The sequence below is a fragment of the Schistocerca gregaria genome, chromosome 5 (genome assembly GCF_023897955.1).
Source record: "Schistocerca gregaria isolate iqSchGreg1 chromosome 5, iqSchGreg1.2, whole genome shotgun sequence".
NCBI classification, from domain to species: Eukaryota; Metazoa; Arthropoda; class Insecta; order Orthoptera; family Acrididae; genus Schistocerca; species Schistocerca gregaria.
The window spans coordinates 503,997,587-504,023,966 of NC_064924.1; the positions used below are offsets into that span (position 1 = coordinate 503,997,587).

The 26,380-nt window shown below is 40.7% G+C and overlaps 1 protein-coding gene across 4 annotated transcripts in view; it reads right to left on the reverse strand.

The window, feature by feature from the left end:
* LOC126273184 (semaphorin-1A) overlaps nucleotides 1-26,380 on the reverse strand; it is a 1,534,221-nt gene that overhangs the window by 15,526 nt on the left and 1,492,315 nt on the right. For all 4 annotated transcript variants that reach the window (XM_049976700.1, XM_049976701.1, XM_049976702.1 and 1 more), the window contains exons 6-11: nucleotides 17,645-17,752; nucleotides 5,842-5,929; nucleotides 3,950-4,054; nucleotides 2,974-3,062; nucleotides 2,734-2,875; nucleotides 546-894 (exon numbers count right to left, since the gene is read on the reverse strand). In XM_049976700.1, the coding sequence (XP_049832657.1) occupies nucleotides 546-894; nucleotides 2,734-2,875; nucleotides 2,974-3,062; nucleotides 3,950-4,054; nucleotides 5,842-5,929; nucleotides 17,645-17,752 (881 nt within the window). The remainder of the gene's footprint in view (nucleotides 1-545; nucleotides 895-2,733; nucleotides 2,876-2,973; nucleotides 3,063-3,949; nucleotides 4,055-5,841; nucleotides 5,930-17,644; nucleotides 17,753-26,380) is intronic.

The window sequence follows — 26,380 nt, forward strand, 5'->3', positions numbered from 1 at the left end:
AATGAGATACTGCAACAGACATTCATTGGGCACTGCAGTGCGGTGTATGGTTTGACATCCCGTCTCACCACTTGAAATGTCACCCGTACCCCTGGGTTCCTGAGTGGGCCTTTCAGTCAGATGTCAGATCTTTCATACCTATTCCTTTTCTTCCCCTCATGATTTCCTGATACAGGATAAATCACAAAGCTAAGAACTGCTTAATCTTTTGTTACCACCAGCTCCACTTCCATTTCTCTTACAAGCAGAAATGTTTTAAGTGTATTACGTTTATTTTCTTCTTTTATTTTTAGACATCTTGTTTCTGACATTTTATTCAAGTAAATTGTACAGATGTAGTTGTGAAGGACTACAGAATGAATTTCTAAATAACTTATACTGTACACATAAGTGACTAATTTAATGTGCAAAGCTAATGTCGGCTGGACAGAAGACAAATGGTGAGATGGGATGGGACAAGAGTGGGTAAATAAGACAGTTACATTATGAGACTATAACTCCTATTAATATTAAACACTCAACAAGTTTATAAAATGAGTACTAACTGTAAGCTGATCCGAATGAGAATGGGCCGAGTAAAAAATGCTGGCACGGCCTCATCCATCAGTGTATGTGACTTTACAAAATTGACAGACACATCAGGAAGTGTACGACTGTCATTCACACATTGTCCAGGTCTTGGTTCTGGCACTTTAAGGCTTGGCACTGCCAACCAGTTTGAGTTCATCGTTTCCTGCTCTTTAAATGGACCATCAAACGACTCAAGTATTGACTTCATACTGAAGGCACAAACAGCAGAGCCACCAATAGAGTTCACTGGTGTCGTGAAGACACCATAGATGAGTTTCTCCACTTGACCACCATAATTTCCTTCAATGATGTCACTTGTTGACTCTGTGAACAAATTTTATGTCCATAATCTTATAACATTTTTAATTATATCATAAAGTAACATTCAAAAGAGTAAAACACACACACACACACACACACACACACACACACACACACACACACACACGTTATATAACATGCACTGTATGCAGATGGGCAACCACACACGTATGTGCTGGCATGTCCCCCCCCCCCTCCCCCCGTCCCCCCTCGCCCCCATCCACCCCCCACCACCAACCTGCACGTGCACAGACACAGCCAGCATCATGACAACACTATGTGTGAGCAAAGTGTTATTTGTGCTATTTAGAGGCAACACAAAAAGATGTGACAGACATGCTAGCCAGCATGTGACCATCTTGTGTGTGGGAAACAGCCCATGAGGGCCAATGGTTTTGGACTTAGGGAGTGTGACAGCATGTTATTAGTGTCAGGCATTATTATCAGTCATAGGGAAGTGGGATGGTTCAACAACATTTTTGGATGCAATTATGTATGTATAGATGGATCACTGGCAAGAACACAATCATCACAAAGTGAGCTACCATCGTCCAAATGGGGGAAATTTTTTCATGTGGAGGAAACACTCAATGGCAGTATGGGTAAAGCTGTCCACATGTTACAATCCAGAACCAGAATCAGTTTCCCCTCACATAAATGTTGCAAAGTGATTCAGCAAATATGATGTCTTGCTGATTGAGAGTGGACCCATGAAGAGTGAGGTAGCGTCCTTCTCACAGATTAATCAGTGCATCAGATATACCACACCAAAATTGCAGAAAGAAACCAATATGGCAACACCAGTGTTCAGATTAGGAGCACTCAAGCCATTCATTGCCTGTGTTTTCTAGGCATATTTTGGCATCTGTGGTCTGTAGGAATTATATCCTAATACAGTTTGTGTGCCCTTTTCATGATATGCATGTGGGCTCCAAATAATGGATAGTAAGAAATTAATACTCAACTTATGAATAGCTACAATATGAAGATATCATGTCTCTAAAATGGCAAGCACACTCCAGGCATTGCTGAATGGAGATGAACAGTAGAATTACAGCTCAAACACCACTATCATTATCCAGTGCTAACCTCCTGGTGAGCTGTGTCTAGAAATGGAAGGCATTACTACTCACGACAGGCAACTAGATCCATATTCTGATGAGCTGTTATGTGTCATGTATTACTATGCAAGGGCATCAAAACCCATACTGATATTCTGTACACTGCACGCAGAAGGACACACCGCAAACTAATAACCGTCCACAGGCCATTACAGGTTTTCTGATGCACACTGAATCTTTACACTTATATGCAGATAATTATGTCACAATGTTGCCATGACATCTTTTAATACACTTATTACTGCTGCTGCCTCATGTTATTTTGTGGATCATCAATTTTCTCTTTCAGCAGCAGAGTTCCTCTTTTCAGCCAGGAAGAAGGTGTAATGTCAATAAGAAAAAGAACATGAAAGAAATACAATTTCTGCATGGCTTTCCTTGCCCCAAAGGTTTTTTAAAATAATTTTAATTTGGATTTGGAAGAGAAAATCTGTTTCCACTTGCATAACATTTGTACTACTTATTTAACTTTACAGCCTTTACTATCTGCTCATTTGGTAAGCATAAACAATTCGTTTACTATAGTTGTACTTTTATCTGAATTTATGTTGTCGTCTGCAAAAATTAATCCCACACCCTAGTGTAGTAAAAGCAAGCATTACAAAACGAACACAATACTATTAAATTCTTTGTTGTTAATATTGTCATTTAACTCTCCCATAAATTTACTGTAAGCACACACAGTGGGATAAAACAAAGACAGAGGGAGAGGAAGACTTACGAATTTCATTGAAGTAAAATGGATAATCTCCAGGGACGGAACAGTTCAGACGTGATTTCAAAAAAGAAGTCCATCTGTCACCAAACTGATGAGGACCGCCCTTGTCATGTTTACAGACTCTGGCAACTCTTGAATAGATAGCCTGAAACAAAAATGTTACGCAAAACACATTTATTACATATATTTACTGTATCTCGTGAAACTTCCTCTATCTTCAGTTATAAATTAGGAAAGTATTACCTTTCCGCAGTTGATGTACTCAACAGCAGTCTCTCGGAAGAAGAAGAATATAAAATCATTGTACTCCATTGTGTTGACAAAGTTAGGAGCTGTAATCACCAATAAGTATGACTTTATTACATGAAATTAAAACTGTTCATCAATTATGATAATTCAAGAAGTTAACTATAAATTGTTTTACTCATAATACCCAGATTTGAATGGTGCTGCCCTTGAAGCAACAGCTGACCATATGAAAAATATAATTGTCACCCTACTCTATGATGATTGACTTTGTATCTTTTAAGAGAAATCATTAATAAATTTACTTATTTATTTATTCTAGCAATCTCAGAGCAAAGAATGTAATAAGTAAAGAAATACACTAGTACAGAGAAGAAGCCCTTGTTGAATACTTATTTATGCTGTACATTAAATATGATTATAATACTGTTCTGCTTAAATGATATTAAACAGGGACTAAGATTTTCTATATTTACATTTATAAAGGCAGCAAAATCAAACAGAAGTCTCTACTTTGGAAAACACTCCTCTTTGGGGTTATATAGTAGAAGAGAGGGAAAAAAAATACAATGATGGAAATGTGAAACAATAATTACTAATAAAAACACATCACAGAAGCTGTACATGAGTATTATGAAAATTTCTAAAGTAAGGCCTCTGCTGAACTACAGATGTAACAGTGTTATTGGAGTGCAGTGGAATGAGTGGAATGAAGTATACTGCATGTTGAAGACATTAATTTAAATACTTTAAAGTGAAAAATAAGGATAAACAACTATATTCATAACTGAGCTCAACACTACAAAACACTCTATGCATGTTAATAAAGAGTTACTGATGACATAATTGTTGTAAGTTTCTTTTACATTTTCAACAGGAAAATGCTTTTGATATAAAATATGCAGTTGAGAATTAAAACATACAATAAAACATTTTATTGGCCTTAAAAAACTTTTGAAGACTCAAGAGTTACCGTTTAATTGTTTGAGGTCAGATCTCTCTGTTCTTAGAGGGCCGCGGTATATGAGAGGGTCAGTTCCAGAGAAGTCTGCCACTGTTGCTGAGTACAATTGTCCCTCTGAAAAGATAAAACATTAGTGTTAGATGTGTTTATGATCTTAATGACCGAAAAAATTATAAATATAGTAAAGTATACACAGTAACTGCGAGACGCAACTATTAGATTAGATTAGTATTGTTGCATAGATCAAGAATACAACACTTTGTAATGATGTGGAACGTGCAAGGCCAATAAAAGGTGTCTATACAAGATATTACATTACACAAAATATTACATGACACTTTTTTCTGGGGGTTGAGGAAATTATCCACTTACTATATCCAAAAATTCATTTAATGAGTAGGAGGAGTTGCCGTTAAGAAATTATTTTAATTTCCTTTTAAATGCTATATGGCTATCCAAGTTTTCCAGGAATAAATGAAAGTTTCCTGAAAGGGACCTATATAATGTTACAATTATAAAAGAGCCCTCCTTCAGTTTAAGTTGACAGGCAGATACTTCTACATGTTGCTCTAGACAAAACTTTTTTGTATCCAAGCTTTCTACACAGTGATAAGTTTTGGCATATATGACAACTCCTCATTTCACCTTATTCTCTCTACTCATATGTGCAGCTAGTTTATAACCACTGATATTTACCTTTTCCATATCAGACACAATGCGATGCTCAGACAGGCATAATATATCTATTACATTATAAGATTCAATGTCATCTAAACAAACCAGGAGCTCATCTACTTTATTCTTCAACCCTGGGATATTTTGGTGAAAAATGGTAACATTATCTTTTACTTTACTATTGTGAGGATCTACTTTTTTCTTTAATCCACCAAAATGGTTAAATATGGTAACATTATTATTTACTTTTCTGTTGTGAGAATTTTGTGAGTTTTGGACTTCTTTAGCACCTGCCTGCCTGAACTTCCCATTGGACACTGATGTTAGTCTAAAAAAGAGGTACATCCATGAGTACTAGTGTGCCCCGTTATGGATTTTGTTAACAACCCTGCCAGGTTACCCTTCCCTTTCCTATTGAGGTGTAGACCATGCCTTGTGAAATCCCCCCTATCAACAGCCTTGACAGGAACCAATCCAATGTCTGACAGAGTCGTCAACCTACGCAACTGATCCAACTCCATATTTACCCTTCTGACAGAGCAGTTCAACTTGGGCTGATCATGGCACACGAAAGCAGGCACCAGCCTAGCAATGGTATGGGTCGTTGCCGAGGCTATTTTCACCAGGTCACACTCAATACTGTAGCCCTGATCCCTATCAATACTGTTTCCCACTCCATCCACTATCATCACAAGATCCTGCTTTGTGAAACCTTTGCACAAGGAACCTATATCCTCTACCACCTGGCTAAGACATGCACTTGGCTTGAAAAAGTTTGTGACCTGGTACCTGTCACCTAATTTTTCCCGTGAAATCTAGCCCATACCTCTTCCATGGCTGCTACCTAGCAACAGAACTTTCCTCTTACTTTCTACTTTTTTTTTTTTTGAAACAGTTGGTTTTCTAGTGTGATTCTGTTGCATCTTAACCACATCTACTTCTACTGGAGCCTCTTCCTTACCTGACTGTGACAGCAAGGCAAATCTATTAGCTGTGCAAATTGGGAAACTGTCAGACACTGTCCTCCTTCTATGGCCTCTGTTCCCAGCTACCACTTCCCACCACTGTTTACTCTCCTCCCCCCAATCTTAAACTATTTTGATATCTGTTTATAGAGTTACTGCCATTAAACAGATTGTGTGTGTTATTGACTTTAGTTTAGCACTGACACTAGAATGACTTACTTCTGTGTAAATATTGCTAGTATTTGTCCAACATTTACTTACCACTGTATATTGCAGTGCTGTTGTGGTCAGGGTCAAATGGGCACAATCCTCTTCCCTCATATTCTTTCTCTACAACATAATCTCCATCCTGCGAAAAAGTAAATTCAAGTAATCAGTACAATATATGATACTGCACTGTGTGCATTTCTTCTTTTTTTCATCTGCAAAGAAAGATACCCTGCAGTCAAAAGGACCCTGAAACTCCAGTCCTTACACTTCACAATTTTTACTGAAGGAATATGTTGACAGTGTGTTTTCATTCCACAATTATAGACAAATTTGTATGGGACAATGATGAGAATTATGTCAGTGGCAAGGTTATTTAGAAGAAAACAATATGGATGATTAACGTGAATTCAGATATTATGCTGGGATTACAAGTGTCATGGATACAACTTCACGTCTGCAGAACAGCTGATAAAATATGAAAATTCAGTGAATCTTTCACAGTAGTTCATAAGTGTAAACTGTTTGATATCAGATTCTTTCTAACTGAAACATAAGAAAACAAATTGCAGCAGAAAGTAAGTACACATACAGGATGCACCTAAAGAAAGAAACAGATGTACTCTTCCAAAACATTAAAGAATGGTTCATCAAAAATAAAATGAAAATGAATGAAGAAAAAACACAACATCTGATATGCACTCTTAAGAACATCGGATGCCATGATAATATGGAGGCTGTGAAACTGTTGGGCTTCATGATAGTCAGGAAACTAATAATGAATGAACACACAGTGTACGTATGCTCCAAGCTCTCCTGTGTAATAAACCTTCTGAGGAGGTTAACAGGTGTATTGAGTGACCAATATCTCATAACAGTATATTATGCCCTGTTCCATAGCCACATCAAATACGGCCTACTGTTATGGGGACATTCTGCAGGTTGTAAGGATGTGTTAATTCTACAGAAAAAAGCTCTCGGAATAATCACATCAAGCAAAAGACAGGAGCACTACAGTTATATATTCAAGCAGTTAGGAATTATGACAGTCTTCAGCCAGTATGCGTTTTTATGTCTCAGCAGTGTGAAAGAAAACCAAGGAGTCTTCAGCATGAGGCAAGATATACACAATCACAATACACATAACAAGAGGAGCATTGAAATACCCAGGTGTCAACTGACGGGTAGGCAAGATAGCTTTCCAATGGTTGCCCTAAAGATGTTCAACTCACTGCCTCAAAAAATGCAATCCCTGCCGCTAGGAACATTCAGAAGGAGAGTAGCACAGGACCTGAAAGAATGCCCATTGTACTCCATTGGTGAATTCTTTAATAGTGACCAAAGTGAATGGACAAACAAACATTGTTTCTATTAGGCCTAATTATAAATGTCTTAATTTTGTGAATATTTTTTTAAATGTATATATGTAATTAATCTTGATGCAGTCTGTCCAGTCATTACTGGTAAACGACACAGATCTAGTAATAAATAAGGTAACAACTCACTTGGGTTGACCTGTGGGACATTCACTGATAAAAAGTAGCTTGATACCATTAAAACCCTGGCAATGGGATGTACAAGGAAATGGGTTCAACTGAAATAATTAAATCAGTCACTTTTCTAAAGCTGCCTGTACGATTTACTTCAAGGGAAGGTAAGAAAAACCCATTTAGATGGGAGAACAAGATAAGAAAAGTCCTTAATTCATTAAAGGCTGTAATTTACAATAAAGAAATAAAGTTAATTCTTGAATATCATGAAGTACGTGGTACCACATTTCGTTATGTGTAGGTTACAAGTAAAGCACAAATTTCTGTTCTATCGATCACATTTATTTTGGATGCAATACATAAAAGAATACACGCTGTACAAGATAATGGAAACTGTCACTGAAATTTACTATTAAACCTACGTTTGGTTGTGCAAATTGTGTTGGTTTCACGTTAAAAGACGAAATACTGTTAAGATTTCATGACTAATAGCTCTGGTTATATTCGCTGCCTGCCAGTATTTATTTATTTATTTTTTTTTTTTTTGGGGGGGGGGGGGGGTATTAGAAAGCTGCCTTCCTTTACCCTTTTCCTGGATACGACTTTTATTAAATGCTGTATTTAAAAAAAAATTGAGAGAGAAAGAGAGAGGATTTTGTGTGTGTGTGTGTGTGTGTGTGTGTGTGCGTGTGAACCAACTGCACGGCACTTATAACAATGAAACAAAGTTCACTGTGATGAGTAATTAATTTACTCCACTGTTTTCGGTGATTCCAAAACACATTCTGTCGTTATTGTGTATTTCTATTCCTCTTTGCGATGGAGAATGACGACGATTTTTATGATCTCCATTGGCTGTGGGTTGAAGCTAGTGGACTCAGTACTTACATTTAGATTTACACAGACATATAGAAAATTAGTGTAATACAATGGCAATAGTCTCTGGCTCTCTTTTCTTACAAAATGTACGGACTCCTTTCACGCAGTGTCTGCTGGGAGTAATGATCTCGCGATCTGCATTTGTTGCACTACGGTGCACATTGAATCGATGAAAACAAAATATAATTCCTGTGTGCATTGTATCACTGTTTTTGCCGATATAACAAATGCCAACTTCTGAGGATAAGTAAAACATTACTTATGGTTGTGTAAATAAATAGGATGACTGCTATGGTATCGCAAAAACGAACTTAAAAATATATCCGCAGGCAAGGAGTTCTCAGGAATTTCATAGTAACTGTATGCTACACGTGCAGTTTATCAAAAGGGTTGTCAATTATTGATTTAGCGCAGAACGAAAGCAGAGTGGGGCGCTGAGAGCCGTGGCGGACCTGTTCGTTTGACCCGCTTTGCCGCGGGGATGTATGTTTCACGAGATGAAAGAGCATAAATCAGACCATACACGTGAGCGGCATTTCAGCTCTCCAATAATTTACGGCTTTGCGAATGAAAATGTTATGTTGACTATCCGTCAGATTTCCTCACATATTTCAAGATTAAATATAAGTTGCTAGAAGTCTATTGCCTCTCGTCTGACACCACGAAATGAGACCGAGCCCTTTGACTGTTTCCCAGTACTTTTTAGTATTCGTTCCAGCTAATGTTTTGATATGGTTACTCCCACCGCTCGCAAAAGGTCCGTGTACGAGAAGACGCCTAGTCCAAAAAGAGCCGGTTGAATATGTTCGAGCGCTGGCGAATACGGAAAGTTCCTCCTATTCCTCCAGGCATTAATTCCAACCGATCTGATTGCATTTTGTCCCACTGTACCAGTAATTTCCTCAGTCTGAGGCATTAGCTGGACTGATTCACACTATAGCCATATACTCCTTCGATGTGTACATCCAGCTTTGGTTTGGCACTTCTGGCTGATGATAAAGAAGGCACACAGCAAACCTCAAAGTTGTTCTTTCTTTCCCCTGAACTTTAATTCCCTTTCCAAAGTGTTAGGGTTGCCAGTTTCTGCAACACTCCAGACTGGAACGGCAATGATAACTCCAAATTTTAAACCCGACCACGTGTTATTCTATTAGAGGAAGGCCATATGCAATTTAGTAACCCACTTTTTTGAAATCATTTTAGTGTAAAATCCGGTATTAATAATTTTGAATATATAAATACTGTAGAGCATATTTAAGCACTTTCAAAATATTCAAATTGTTAATTATCGTGTGAGTATATTATCTCATCGTGAGGCTAATTTCTGACAAAATTGGATGTGTCTATTTCTTTTGCTTTAGTCGAAAGTTTCTTCTCATGATTAACACTAAAAAAAAAAAAAAAACCTGACAGCTGTACCGGTAACTATGTGCTGCAACTTAACGCATTTCGCCATTAAAGTGTTGTTACTGATGCGTGCTAACCGTGGATGTATCTTCTTTCGTCTTTCTAGATGAAAACATAGTCGTTTAACTTGGTTAGGAAGTTAAATAGTCAATATTACTTCGATTTTAATCGTATTCGTACAACAAACAACGACTGTCGATCGTTGACGATTGACCATTGACGTCAACAGTCTACGTGTAATTGCCGTTGATTCTGACTTACAGTTCGTATTGGTTCGTTTAAATAAAATCTCATTCATTGATATCATAACTTTTCAGATTTCAAGGTACTGTTTGGTAATACATAGATTGTATTATTTAAGGTACTTCGACAGCTGACTTAAGCTACAATTTAAATAACGCAAATTCAAACTTAAATGGTCTGTCTAATGATAAATGAGTTTTGTGATACAACTTACAGTAATACCGACAAACGCGTTACAAGATAAATTCAACTTCAATATATTGACCAGCGACATACTGCGACACCGATGTAGTTTCCGTAACTGAGTTGTACGAATAGGATAAATTACCGGAAAAATATTAAATACGGGTTTTTACCGTCTCGTGCTTAGTTTGGTGTTCCATGGATCACTTGCCGATAAATTGTAATGATGTGGAACGAGTCATTTTTACATACACATAACAACCTAAGTTTTAAATCTGGCTAATGATGAACATTCATAAAGTCTCTTTTAAATATCTACAGATGTGTTTAAATAACTCCTACCCATCGCATTTTATACTTTACACTAATAGAAATTCCTCTACAAAATAGGTGTTGTTAAGGAGTAACTGCCTTCGTTTGTTTTCAGATTGTACTTTGTTATCTGTCCGACATTTTATATCACCGGGCAAGCGATTAAGACTTTTTGTTTCAGCAGTATGCACTTCTTTTTGTTCTACCGACAATCTTAATGTAGAGCAATGAATGTCATTTTTTCTTCTGGTATTGTAATTATGTACATCATTGCTGCTCTTGAACTGTAATGTTTTATTTGCAACAAACTTCAGGAGGGAAGAAATATACTGTGAAGCACTACTCAGTATGCTCAACTCTAGGTGGTCGTGTATGGGCGCCACATATTACTCTACAGCACATTTCGAGCAATGAGGACTTCCCTTTTTAAGTTGCGTTACCCTAGAATATTATTCCATATGACATTATTTAATTCAAAATATGTCCGCATACTACTTTGTCTCTCCCCAAAATTTGCAATGATTCTAAGTGCAAATGCGGCTGAACTAAGTTGTTTTAGGAGTTCCAAAAGGTGCTGTTAACCGTCGTACGAGAAACGTCTTTACTATATAACTGGCAAGCCTATTCAACGCACAGATTGAATAACGTCGGGGATAAGCTACAACTCAGTCTCAGAAAGATTTGCGATTGTTCCCTTATGGAATCGGAAAATTGTTTCTTCAACATTGACAAACACAACTAATTAACGAGAAAAATAATTTTCGATGTTATTTGGTACTTAAAAACAATAAGACATAAAGATAAAATTATAAGGTACTGTTCACGACAATCTAAATACTAGAATGAGATTTTCACTCTGCAGCGGAGTGTTCGCTGATATGAAACTTACTGGCAGATTAAAACTGTATGCCAGACCGAGACACGAACACGGGACCTTTGCCTTTCGCCGGCAAGTGCTCTACCAACTTTTTTTTTTTTTTTTTAATCTGCTCGGGGCGGACGTCGTTAGACATCCGTTTAAGTTCGTTGTTGATCGATGAACTCAGTTTTTTTTTTAATACAGAGGGCATCTAACCCTCTGACCGAACACGCTGAGCTACCGTGTCGGCTATCCAAATGAGCTACCCAAGCACGACTCACGCCCCGTCCTCACAGCTTCACTTCTGCCAGTACCTCGTCTCCTACCATCCAAACTTTACAGAAGCTCTCCTGCGAACCCTGCAGAACTAGCACTCCTGCAAACCATGTCTCCGCAATATCCTTTCTTTCAGGAGTGCTAGTTCTGCAGGAGAGCTTCGGTGAAGTTTGGAAGGTAGGAGACGCCGGCACGGTAGCTCAGCGTGTTCGGTCAGAGGGCTAGCTCCCCTCTGTAATAAAATTACTGAGTTAATGGATCAACAACGAACTGAAACGGAAGTCTTTCGACGTCCGCCCAGAGCAGATACAACGAACGAAACCGAACAACATACGCCGGCACGGTAGCTCAGCGCGTTCGGTTAGAGGATTAGCTGCCCTCTGTAATAAAAAAACCGAGCTAATCGATCAACAACGAACTTAAACGGATGTCGTACGACGTCCGCCCCGAGCAGATGCAACGAACGAAAGCGAAAAAACCTTAGCCGGCGCGGTAGCTCAGCGTGTTCGGTCAAAGGGTTAGTTGTCCTCTATAATAAAAAAACTGAGTTAATCGATCATCAACGAACTTTAATGGATGTCTTACGGCGTCCGCCCCAAGTAGATACAACGGACGAAAGCGCACAAAATGCAATAGTACCGGCACGGTAACTCAGCATGTTCGGTCACAGGGTTAGCTACCCTGTGTAATAAAAAAACTGGGTTAATCGATCATTAACGTACTTTAATGGATGTCTTACGACGTCCGCCCCGAGCAGACTCAACGAACAAATGCGAACAAAATGAGATTAAAAAAAAAAATTAAAAAAGGTTGTTAGAGCACTTGCCCGCGAAAGGCAAAGGTCTCGACTTCGAGTCTCGGTCCGGTACACAATTTTAATCTGCCAGGACGTTTCACATCTAAATACTGCTTTATGTGTTTAATACATATTTTCTAGAGGAAATAAATATAGACACTTTCAAATTTATAGACGGCGCTGTACCTTACCATTCTGGTGTAGAGAATTTGACAGTCGACTTTTGTCGTGGGCATACATTACGAATTTTGCTTTGGTCATTAATAAACTGTATTACTGCGACTTATTCCTACAAACTGAAACTCTATTTCGATTTTTTTGTAGAAACGATGATCCCTCATAACCTTACTTCCACCGTTCAGGTGTGAAACCACAGACGAAAGCCTTCACAACAAAAGCAAATTTGGCTTCGACGTATAAACGAAAACGACCAGATGAGGCGCAGTGTATGAATAAAACTTCAGGGGCGCTGTAATATATTCAGTTGCCACGTGGCGGCAGAGACAAGAAATTCGGTCGTGAAGAAGGGCCTTTAAGGAGTCACGAGGGTGACTGTCGTTTGCCAAGGCACCGCGTTGAGCGCGTGGCGCTGGGGTTCGTCCTCCACTGAGCAGCTGTCTGCAGGGTGGAATTGATCACCGCCCTGTGCCACGTGGTGCGTGGCGCTCTGCCAATTACCGCCACATCTCGGGTTCATAAGCGCGCGAGGGTGGCCTGGAAGCCGGCCAAGGGCGCGCGCCTCCTCACAGCACGTCCCGCTTTGATACTGCGGTGCTCGCGGTACCAACCAGAGGGACAGTCTTCCAATTCAAAACTTCGTCCATTATGGCTGTTTCCATAGTCCGCGTTCATCACTACCCGTAAGTGTCAGCGTACTTTCTTAGGTCTCTTTAGGGAATCTATGCAAGGTGGCAGGGGTAAAATGCAGGGAGCGAAAGGCTATTTACAATTTGTACAGAAACCAGATGGCAGTTATAAGAGTCGAGGGGCATGAAAGGGAAGCAGTGGTTGGGAAGGGAGTGAGACAGGGTTGTAGCCTCTCCCCGATATTATTCAATCTGTATATTGAGCAAGCAGTAAAGGAAACGAAAGAAAAATTCAGAGTAGGTATTAAAATCCATGGAGAAGAAATAAAAACTTTGAGGTTCGCCGATGAGACTGTAATTCTGACAGAGACAGCAAAGGACTTGGAAGAGCAGTTGAACGGAATGGACAGTGTCTTGAAAGGAGGGTATAAGATGAACATCAACCAAAGCAAAACGAGGATAATGGAATGTAGTCGAATTAAGTCGGGTGATGCTGAGGGAATTAGATTAGGACATGAGACACTTAAAGTAGTAAAGGAGTTTTGCTATTTAGGGAGCAAAATAACTGATGATGGTCGAAGTAGAGAAGATATAAAATGTAGACTGGCAATGGCAAGGAAAGTGTTTCTGAAGAAGGGAAATTTGTTGACATCGAGTACAGATGTAAGTGTCAGGAAGTCGTTTCTGAAAGTATTTGTATGGAGTGTAGCCATGTATGGAAGTGAAACATGGACGACAAATAGTTTAGACAAGAAGAGAATAGAAGCTCTCGAAATGTGGTGCTACAGAAGAATGCTGAAGATTAGATGGGTAGATCACATAACTAAGGAGGTATTGAACAGAACTGGGGAGTTTGTGGCACAACTTGACAAGAAGAAGGGACCGGTTGGTAGGACATGTTCTGAGGCAACAAGGGATCACAAATTTAGCATTGGAGGGCAGCGTGGAGGGTAAAAATCGTAGAGGGAGACCAAGATATGAATACACTTAGCAGATTCAGAAGGATGTAGGTTGCAGTAAGTACTGGGAAATGAAGAAACTTGCACAGGGTAGGGTAGCATGGAGAGCTGCATCAAACCAGTCTCAGGACTGAAGATCACAACAACAATATGCACAGTTGAACCGCGCGACAGACTGGTAGACACCATTCGAAGACTGATTTGAACAGCACAGTGTTTCCTTAGCTGTGGTTATACTGGATGTAAACATTATATCATTCCATCCATAATATCATTTCAGTCGTAACATCGAGAGGAAACGTAAATGATGCTGAGGGACACGGGAAAAGGTAACTTATGACCAACGCTTACTTGAAACTCTTCGTTTACAGTGAAAAATTGCAAATCCCAATACCTAACATGAAGGATGTTCAGTAGGTTACCGCGAACTTTCGCAAAAAATATGCCGATGCTTTCTGCGGTCCAGGATGTCTATGGACAATTTCGTGTGGCCAGAAACCGCCTGTCCCCCTTCCCCCAGCACTCCCAAGAAGTAAAGTAATCATTGGTGGAATATACTAGTTATCAGGTTAGGAATTCGTACTTTTTCGTAATATTCAGGAAAATTGTGCTACGAACTAAGAACGGCCGTGTACCACCTTCTTTCACACAAAAACAAAGGATAATAAGCGTCTGCAGTATTGGTCCTGCTGGATTTAAAAGATGAGAAGATGAAGAAGGCGAAGATAAGCCGAAGCAGAAGGAGGAGGAGGAGGAGGAGGAAGACGAGCGCGATAATTACATTCCTTCTTTCTTTGCATAGCGGTGAGAGTCCCCATACATAGCATGATCTTAGAAACTCAAAGTATTTACACTGACGGTTCCCTAAAGAATAAGTTGCCAACATTCTTCCTGTCTCGCGGTCAAACGGTAGTCTACGAAGGAGTGTCAGTATCAAGAAATGAGGTTCCATTTTCCAACAGACTACAACAGTGGGGATAAAAGCCAAGAATCACCCACAAATTTATCTTAATGCCAGCGTCATTCATATTAACTGGCAATGGACGGGATATCGGCGAGTGTTGCACCACGATCTGGCGAGATGTAAGTAATTATCGTGTGAGGATGTGAAATTTGTTCATTTCTTGACAGAAGAACGTATATGCACGTCAAAAATACAGACAGAAGATTTTATACAATAAATATAAGGTCAGGTATTTCAGTGGTTTACGAATTCACATGTCGCGCTGGAACAGTCACCTAGAATAAATTTATGTTTTGTTAATATTGTTAATATGTTTTCTCTAGTGTGATACATTCTGTCTTTAGGGTCCACATGTTTATAAATGCAAATGTAACTATGAGAAATTCCCAAATTTCTCGAGGATATGAAACTATACTGAGTCTGTACTTGTTATATCCTAGAAGCTGTCGCAGTAAGTATAGGAAACGAATGAAGTGGCACAAATTTCCGTATAATGGTTAGCTAGCTATTGAGGATTTTTATAATACGCTTGCGTTTCCTCGAAGCCACAATCAGAAATTTTAATTAAAAGGGATTTATGAAGCTTCATTTCGTGACAACGCTCGTTATTGATATACCTGGCAGTAATGCAACACTGATGAGCGAATCAACGGTAAAGAAAATTATGCAGCTACACTATTTTGTTTGTGGTGTGTTTCCGGTTGCGAAACGTCCACTGGAGGAAGCGTTTAGCCGTTAACTCTTCGGGCAGCTTGGGGGGGTAAGCTCTCAAGCTGTGAACTTGGAGGTCGCTGAGATCTGTCAGCACGCTCACCTTCCCCGGCAACTTCCTATCACTTGTAATCTTTGAAGTCCCGGCCGCGGACAGACTTGCAAGCAGCTGCAGCCGACGGCACGGGCATTTCCAGAACGTGCGACAGCTAATGCACGGCCCCGTGCAATAGTCACAAGATCTTGAATAAATAACGCTATTTATACTTTCATTATACTGTACAAACAACTACTTATTAACTGCCCCAGTATATTTACTTTATATATTATTAAAATGCATATCTGCCTCTCGGGAGAACTGTAGAAGAGTTTTTGAATTTACTTCACGACGTACTTTGCAGATTATTACGATATTTAATATTAATGAGACCGAAGGAAGTTTAATTTCCTAAAGCTCTCTCCTGGTGTGCCGTTCCTTTCTTTCGCTGGTGAACCTGTCGTATGTAATTGAAACTTTGTCCTAGGTTTCCGCCCACACCGAAGCAGCCGTTCCTCCAGAGCAGGTTCTTTTCCTTTTATAATTTAATCTCTGTTTCCCGAAGAAGGGACTAAGCTATTAAACTAAATGCAAACTTAGTGAGTACTGTGATTATTTCGATCAGTGATTGATAGCAGAAATATTTACTGATTCAAGTGTTTTCGACATTGTAGTGTGATATACATTGTGTAATTACAAGTGGAAACGTTATGCTATTTATTTTCCCTCGTAATATAGGCAACTGCCCGCTAAGAAAACATCTTTGCTGCACGAGGAATGTTCGAGAATGCTTTGTGATTGTCTTCCGCCACTTATAACCACAATGGACCCTGCAGGTGACGTATGGGGACCAGTTAACGATTACTAGCCAAGTTGGCAGTTTTACTAGCCAATTAGGCAGTTCTGTTCTAAATGTGGCGTTGGAAAATCTGATGAAGGACTCTCGTTAAAGTACTCCACACGTAAAGTTATATTAATGTTGTCTAAGAAATGTAGGATTAGAAGCTGTTGCTGGATAAATGTTTAAAACTGATTAACTTCAAACAGCATTGTTGGCTGCAAATAATGTGAGCATGAAAATTTTATTTAAATCCAGCATCAAGATGAACCGTTATAATTTCAATTGTTTCTTCGATACAATAATAACTAATCTGATTTTAAACTTGTGGGGGTTCGTTTCAATAGTCTGCATTTATTTCCAACCTATACACCCTAACACGAAATTCTGCATTTGAGTGCACTGCTTATTACGTAGATAAGGGACCAAAATCAATCCAACTGCTTAGCAGCTGTGGAGTTTGCTATTGCTTTGCTCTAACTGTCCCTAATAATAGTCCGTACTGGCCACAATATCACAGTGCCTGTATTAGTACTGTTCGGAATTCAATTACGAAACTGTAATATAAATATTAGCTGATACGATTTTTCAAAACATTTTTCTGGAGTGGTGATAAAATTTACCTATTCTGCTATCAATATTTTACAGTCCACCACTTGGATGATGGAAATGTTTCTTGATTCATCCACTGTTTGTAAAATGGCAAGTATGCGTGGAAAGTCTCCATGTAGCATAGGTGACATCATAGGTAAAATGTTTCGGGGTAAAGTACCCCTCACAAACATCGAGGGTTTTCATACTGTAACAAACCGTTTTCACCACGAAACATAGTACATCTTAAAGCATACAATCTTTAAGAAGTAGGACTGAAAAGAATTATGAGAGAGGCGGTAAAAGAATCCAGTAGTCGCGGGAGGCAGGAATAGAACATTTAAACAAAAATATCGTGTGGGACAGGTGGTGATTTTGGGGAGAAACTTCAGTAATCACCGAAAATGAAGAAATTCGTGTTAAGAAATTAGAATAACGCTGAGTGTTTCATAGACTGCTGAAAAGGAGTTCACTTTGCAATGTGTCCCTCAGTATCAGTAACTTACCTTGAGGGCGTAGTGCCGACATAGTGGCTTATAGGCGTTCGTACCGCAGATAAGTACGCGGTCATCGTCAATTTTCGCCAGGACTCGGATGTAGTTCTGGCAGTCGTCCTGAAACACAAAAATTCGTTAATTTAGTTGAGCGAAAAGAATAAAGGCGTCAGAACACCGAATAAGACCAACTTAATACAATATACATAGAAGGCAGATATTTCATGAAGTGGAAGAGGAAGTTATATCAGTAAATACACTGACAGATATCTTATAGCATCACTAGTACAGACGCTGTATTTTCTCTTTGGTGTTCAATATTTCTTTATTTATAGGTTTCAGTTTTCGTTTGGATAATTTTTTTCTGTGACGACCTGTGTGCAGTATGAATGTGGTGTGCAATGCTCTCTCTCCCTCTCTCTCTCTTTCTCTCTTTCTCTCTTTCTCTCCCTCAACTTACACGTTTGATTTTTAATATTTCATACACGTATGGGCAAAATTGAAAAATTTAATACTCTGGCATAATCTACTCACTAAGAGTTGTAATCTTGTGTTAAAGAGTCAGCTGTGTGCATGTCTTAACGCAGCATAACACCCGGCGCGCATAATTACACCAAAAATATTAAGACATATTTGAAAATGAAAGCATTCGGCAACTTCCATCAAACTTTGCACACAGTTTCAAACCTTTACGGAACTTTTTTTCTCGCTAACAGCCCCTTCACAGAATAATGTAAGGAAATGAATTATCGCTTTCTACATTTTCGTTGTTCATGGAATAAAACTGCAGCATTAGGCATAACGCTGTAATCTATTACTTCTTTACTACTAACTCCATTCGCAACACATTTTGCAAACAGTATCCATATGTACCACTGAAAGTACTTCCAAACTTATATCATTGTATGACAGTTCGGGAGATACTTTGGAGTACGATTCTTTAAAGACTCAGAACGGGTGCAGGGGGGGTGGGGGGGAAGGGACAGAGGTCAGCTGGTCAGCTACTAACTGGGCAAAGATCGTTTAAGAGTTCGTTCGCAGTATTACTTTAAACGTTGTACGCAAGTGGGACGAGTGTACATGTCTCTTCTTCATCCGTAGATAGCGAAAATGCATGAAGGAACTCACACGCGTAGACTTGCGGTAGTCTAGTATTTATTAGAGGAACGCTTTATACTGATCGCCAAGTCTCGTCCGCTGGCGGCGGTTTCGAAACCTGACATATTTGGATTCCTGGCATTGTAGGGTGATTATCTCTCGAACGCTCCTGATGAAATCTGCGATGTTTCGGTTTGATTTCTGCAGTGATTTACATAGCGTGCTTGCTCATGCAGCTCAAGAGTTACATTCACCGCGTGATTAACACGGATATTGTCGAAAAGTTCTTCTGTTTACTACCCATCCGCTAGCTGTAAAAGCCTTCTGTGCCGTGGCGAAGTCTGGCGTCGGCTACAGTGGTTAACATCGTTAATAATTATAATAAGAGAGAGAGAGAGAGAGAGAGAGAGAGAGAGAGAGAGAGAGAGAGAGAGACCGGGGGAGGGGGATGTTACTCTATCTGAGCCAGCCTGGTCTGAAAGCCTCGGAACTATGTTCAAATGGCTCTGAGCACTATGGGACTTAACATCTGTGGTCATCAGTCCCCTAGAACTTAGAAATACTTAAACCTAACTAACCTAAGGACATCACACACATCTATAACCAAGGCAGGATTCGAACCTGTGATCGTAGCAGTCACGCGGTTCCGGACTGAGCGCCTAGAACCGCTCGGCCACAGCGGCCGGCTTTCTATGCGATAATACTTCACACACGCATCGTTGTAATTTATCCTTTATTCTAGCTACTGATAACCTGTTCCCTTTTGTTCTTTTTCCTACATGTCCTATTATTAACGAAAAAGTGATTTTTTATTCTTAATATGTTTTATTATGGTCGGTGCCAGAGTATTAAACTAAATGAGAGGGTTCCCATCGCCGACTAGTTGTCAACTTTCAACTTACACTCCACATGGCTACCCTGTAAATCACACTTAAGTGCCTGGCAGAGGTCTCATCGAATCATCTTCACACTAAATTTCGATTATTCCACTCTCGAACAGTGCGCGGAAAAAAATACACCTATATTTTCCTGCGAGAGCACTAATTTTCCTTATTTTATTATGATGATAGTCTCTCCCTATGTAGGTCGGCGTCAACAAAATATTTTCGTGATAGGAGGAGAAAGCTGGTGATTGAAATTTCGTGAGAAGACTCCGCCGCAACGAGAAACGCTTTTATTTTAATGATGTCCACTCCACATACTGTATCATGTCCGTGATACTCACTCCCCTATTTTATCGATAATACAAAACGTACTGCCCTTCTTTGAACTTTCTCTATGTATTCATTAATCTCATCTGATAAGGATCCCACACCACGCAGTAGTGCTCTAACAGAGGACAAACAAACTTAGGTAGGCAGTCTCTTTAGTAGATCTGTTGCATCTTCTCAGGATTCTGCCAACAAAACACAGTCTCTGGTTCGCCTTCTCCACAGCATTTTCTGTGTGTTCTTTCCAGTTTAGGTTGTTCTTCTTTGTAATTCCTAGGTAATTAGTTGAATTTACGACTTTGAGATTTGTTTGATTTATCGTGTAATTGTAGGTTAACGGTTTCCTGGCAGCACTCATATAGATGACCTCTCACTTTTCATTATCTAGGGTCGACTGCCAATTTTTACATCATACAGATATCTTATCTAAATCATTCTGCAGATGGTTTTGATCTTCTGATGACTGTAGTAGACGATAAAAGACGGCATCCTCTACAAACAACCTAAGACAGCTGATCAGATTGTCTCCTAAAGTAATTATATAGATAAGGAACATCAGAGGGCCTTTAATACTGTCTTGGGGAACGCCAGAAATCACTTCTGTTTTACTTGATTGCTTTCCGTCAGTTACAACGAATTGTGACTCTCTGACAGGAAATCACGAATCCAGTCCCATAACTGAGACGATATTCCATAACCACGCAATTTCATGTGTTGCTCACAGTACTTTAAAACATTCGGCTAACAAACCTAAAATTAAAAAAAAGAGATTCCGTTAGTAGAGACAGAGACTGACGTGTTGTAAATTGTTATTTTTTTTACTTTTGACTCAAATTCTTTTTTATGATACGATGATCACGGGTTTCGGCCTTCAGAGGCCATCTTCAGATGCTGTGGGCGACGTCGGATGAACAACTATATGTGCAGTGCATGTTGGCTTCGACTACCACCAACAGTGCCGACCCCGTAGAATAAATGGGCAGAAGGCGAAGGAGGAGAACGGAGAAATTCTTTTGGATCAATGAAGGTACATCAAGTCATATTTTCCTACATACGCCACTATTCTAGCATCGTTTTAATTCTAATGTCTACTTTGCTGCCGCAAAAACCATCCGTAGTTTCCCTTTAGAGATGTAAACACTGGACGTAAGCGTTCACATGTATAATGCTTAACCGGAATTAGTTTATACAATTGGCATATAAAAACTAGTCTGCAACAGACGTTTTATGTCTGAATTTCGGCGTTAGCTTTCAGATTACAGACCGTGAACAAGTTCGAGGCACGCAGTGGATGAAATTAAAAGATTTAACAAATCACGAAACATCCGTAGCAAAATTCAGGCGAAAAATTCTTTTAAAATTACCTTTGCACAAGAATTTGTATACAGGGCGAATATCCGGAATATCAAGGGACAGTGGCAGCAGCTGTGAGCCAGCTTGACTCAGGAGAGGATAGACGGGGTTTAACACACTCTTTCTAACGACACAGTGTGTGCATCCAGATCAGAGAGGATGCCAAGTCGTACTGACAAGGGGGTTCATAGTGCTACGTTCTTTGTAATTTTGACTCGATAATGTAATCGCTGAAATAACATCACATACCCTCTCTACTGGTAAAGTTTCATTTCGTTCCCTCCTCCCATTCTGGATGCTTCACTGTTTCTTTTCTTCAAGCAATGTACATGCTAGCCAACGGCCTTGCTGTAATGGCAGCACCGATTCTCTTCAAATCACCGAAGGTAAGCGCTGTCGGGCTAGGCTAGCATTTGGACGGGTAACCGTCTGGGTCTACCGAGCGCTGTTGGCAAACGGGGACCACTCAGCTCTCTTGAGTCCAATTGAGAAGCAACTTGATTGAGAGGTAGCTGCTCCGGTGACAAGAACTAACAACGGCCAGAGAGCAGTTTGCTGACCACGTGCCCCTCCATATCTGCACCGGCTGAGGATGACACGGTGGTCGGTCGGTACCGTTAAGCCTCCCGAGGGCTGTTCGTGCAGGGGGATATATGTGTGTGTGTGTGTGTGTGTGTGTGTGTGTGTGTGTGTGTGTGTATAACATGCTGCTTGCCAACTATATTCCTGGCTTTTTCTACGTGCAGAATCCAACCTGTTTACCAGTACGGTTTAGTTTAACTTCTTATGGACTTGGAATCGTTGAAGAGTTTTCAGTTTTCACTAGCTCCAGGTCAGTGGTTATTATGAACCTCATAGAACATTCAGTGTACAAAAGTTGGACAAAACACGGAAACGCCGAGAGAAATGTGTGCTTGAACATACTGGGTGTTCAGAAAGTAACTATCCTGTCCCATGATGTGGTGTGCTAATTAGTGACTGATATGACTGTCAATTATTAATACAGCATTTTCCCTTGGTTAACATATTTGAACTATATTTGACCAGGTGTTTGTATTTGTGCGCAGGTCCGGTTTGATTGAAGACCAATGTTATGTGTGACATCATTGTGATCCAGGGCATCATGATGACGATTGAACAAAGAGTGTTTCTTGTGGAGCATGTGTTCCGCAATGGAGACAAGTTTACCTCAGCAGTAGAAACTGCATTTGCAGCAAAGTTCCCAGGAGTGAAAATGCCTAACCTTAATGCTGTATGGAACCTCATCACCAAGTTTCGAAAGACCGGAAGCGTTCATATAGCTCCAAAATCAGGCAGGCCATCCACATCCACATCTGACGAGAAGATGGCGGAGGTGCAAGACATGACGCTGCAAAGTCTAAAGAAATCGGTTGGACGACTAGCTCTGCAGGCCCACGTGTCAGTTCCGCTCACAAGATTCTCCAGGCCTCACTGTCCATTATACCTGTACAAAATGTGCTTGAATTGAGAGAGCCCTTCCTAGGTGGACTGAATGAGGGCGAAATTGAGAGTGCCTGGTCCGAACAGGATGGGGCGACTGCATATACCGCCCACAAGGCGATGAATTTTTTAAAGGACATCTTCGGTGACTACATCATCTCTCGTGGGCTCTGGCCTCCGCGTTCACCCTACCTGGTTCCAACAGGTTACTTTCCATAGGGTACGGTGAAGGGAAAGGCCTATGAAGGCAAACCGCACACCATACAACAACTCCAAGCTGCACTAGCACCACGCATTCGGAACATCAATCCCGATCTTCTGCACAGCGTCTTCAAGAACAAGCAGAAACGTGTGCAAATGCGTCAAGTGCAAGGGGATCACTTCCAGCATCTGTTATAACTTCCATGACGTAAACATGGCAAGTTATGAACTGCATAGTAACTTATTGACACCCTGTAGATGCAGATGCTAGCTGAGCCTGTAGCTGGCGGCACCTGCGTAATGTCCTCAACACATTGGAAGTCTCAGTCGTGGTCATTTGGAGAAGGATGGCAGGAGGAATCAGCTGTGGACTGTTTCAGGAAAAGTATTATCACTAGGCTAAAGCGATTCATAGAAACCGCGGAAGTTTTCCGGCAGGGATCCGAACCCCACTCCTCTCAAATACGACACCCCGTCCCTCAAACACAGCACCGTCGCGTTTCACCGATCTAAACAGAACCGTGTGTGCTAGAGCCTTCGTTGCGCAGGGCTCAGTGGTACCGTGAAGCGGAGCACATGTCGTCGTGGAAGTGAAGGAAGTGACTCCTGCGTTCGGCCGTCGGTCATCCGAAACGCGTGGTACCGGGGAAGACACGCGCCCGGCTCGCCAGCCGCGTGGGATCGAAAACATTCAGCGGCTCGGCACGGCACGCTGCCTCATAAATATGTATCCAATTTATCAATATTCATGTTCCCTTGAAAACAAAGTATCAGCACACTCGGTTGGCTGCCCTGCAACTGTGAACAGCCGCGGAAACACGCTACTAAATATGGAGGACTAGCGGCCGAGCGCAGCGTGCGCCACGGAGGGCGTCACACACCGCCTGCACCAGACGATATGTGACAGGATATAGCACAGTGCCTGCTAAAAGGCGGGGAACGAAGGGATCACCGGTACAAGTTACACGTCCTGCCCTGTATCCCACGTGCAACGCGGTTAAAAGTCTATCGTGAACGGCGCTGTTCGTTATTTGGGATTGTGTGCTTAGATATTACCAGAACTAATTTTTTGTCAGCCGTAATTTTTCCCGAGGGCATGCAGCTTTATTTGGGGAGCAAAATAACTGATGATGGTCGAAGAAGAGAGGATTTGTTAACATCGAGTATAGATTTAAGTGTCAGGAAGTCGTTTCTGAAAGTATTTGTATGGAGTGTAGTCATGTATGGAAGTGAAACATGGACTATAAATAGTTTGGACAAGAAGAGAATAGAAGCTTTCGAAATGTGGTGCTACAGAAGAATGTTGAAGATTAGGTGGGTAGATCACGTAACTAATGAGGAGGTATTGAACAGGATTGGGGAGAAGAGAAGTTTGTGGCACAATTTGACTAGAAGAAGGGATCGGCTGGTAGGACATGTCCTGAGGCATCAAGGGATCACAAATTTAGCACTGGAGTGCAGCGTGGAGGGTAAAAATCGTAGAGGGAGACCAAGAGATGAATACTCTAAGCAGATTCAAAAGGATGTAGGTTGCAGTAGGTACTGGGAGATGAAGGAGCTTGCACATGATAGATTATCGTGGAGAGCTGCATCAAACCAGTCTCAGGACTGAAGACCACAACAACAACAACATGTGTCGGCGGTTTATTCGGGTTTTCAGAGTTTTTCCTCGCTCCCCATCAGTGGCTATTATTCACTTCACAGAGCTGTCAATGTACAAAGGCTGGACAAAAATGTGGAAACACAGCGAAAAACGCATGCTTAGACATTAATGCAGATGTTAACGCAGCCTGCAGGTGGCGTTGTTGTATTTGAGCACGAACTGCACCTGTGCAGTGTCCTCAGTACGTTGCAAGAGTCCGGCGTGGTTAAAACAAAGTGTAGTTGTGAGGGCATTAGGGGGACCTAAGTGAATTAGAACGTGGGAAAATTGTTGGTGCTCGTATGATGGCTGCTTTCGTTACCAACAGAGACAAAGCGTTCACTGTTTAAAGAGACACAGTATCCAAGATCCATACCGCATACACGGTGTAAGTAGGCTGTTTGGGTTTTTATGTTGGTAACTTCATGTAGTGCTCTGTATGAAAATCACTGACTGTGCTATGTGCAGTCTGTGGCTGGTTGGCATTGTTGGAATATTCGCTATTGTAGTGTTGGGCAGCTGGATGTGAACGGCGAGTAGCGTTGCTCAGTTGGAGGTGAGCCGCCAGCAGTGGTGGATGTGGGGAGAGGGACGTGGCAGAATTTAGAGGGCGGGCGATCTGGACGTGTGCCCATCAGAAAGAGTAAATTTGTAATATTGGATATCATGAACTGAGATATATATATGAGGGCTGTCTAGAAAGTAAGTTACGATTGATCGCGAAATGAAAATGACAGTGAAAATCAGAAATGTTTCATTTGTAACAGTTAGCTACACCTTTCAGCTACTTCTCTACGTAGTCGCCGTTCTGACTCAGACATTCGTGGTAGCATTGTACCAACTTTCCAATACCCTCATCATCGAAGGCAGCCGCCAGTGCTCTCCGCCAATTCTCTACGCTGGCCTAAAGCTCGTTGTCTGTGCCAAAATGTTGTCTTCATAGCTAGTGGTTCGTTTGAGCAGAGATGAAACTCAGTGGGAGACAATTACGGGCTGTATTGTGGGTAACCAAACATTTCCAATTGAAACAATGCAGGAACATCTTCATTGCCCCTGCAGAATGAGGCTGAGAATTGTCTTGAAGAAGAAACCGCACGACAGTTATGTAATGTTGGTTGCATAGCTTCAGGGGAAAATTGTCACCAGGCCCTCGTACTTCGGGGGAGACACTATTTTCTATAAGATCTTTACGCGCTCACTAAGAGCTCAGGAATGAAAAGAGCGCCATAATTCTACATAAAGTCACACTAGAGACACTGCCCAACACATATTTGCAAAGCTTTATCGGATTTTCATAGTCGTTTCCATTTCGCGACCGAACGTAACTTACTTTCTGGACAGCCCTCGTATTATATATAGATGATGAGTTCTGGACATTATTAAGGTAAATACATTGTTTGTTCTCTATCAAAACCTTTCATTTGCTAACTATGCCTATCAGTAGTTAGTGCCTTCAGTAGTTTGAATCTTTTGTTTAGCTGGCGGTATTGGCGCACGCTGCATTGCAGTAGTTTGAGTAGCGAAGATTTTTGTGAAGTAAGTAGGTTATTGTTAGTCAAGGCCATTCTTTTGTAGGGATTATTGAAAGTCAGATTTTGTTGCGCTAAAAAAATATTTTGTGTTAGTTTAGTGATGATCAGAATAGGTAAAGAGACAAATGTCTGAGTACGTCCAGTTTTGCTCACCTGTTTGAAAATCAAATAACGTAGAGGTTTTCCAGCACTGTCATTTATAAAAATTTTCTAAGAGGATGTTACAACTGAAAGGGAAAAAGCGTCATCC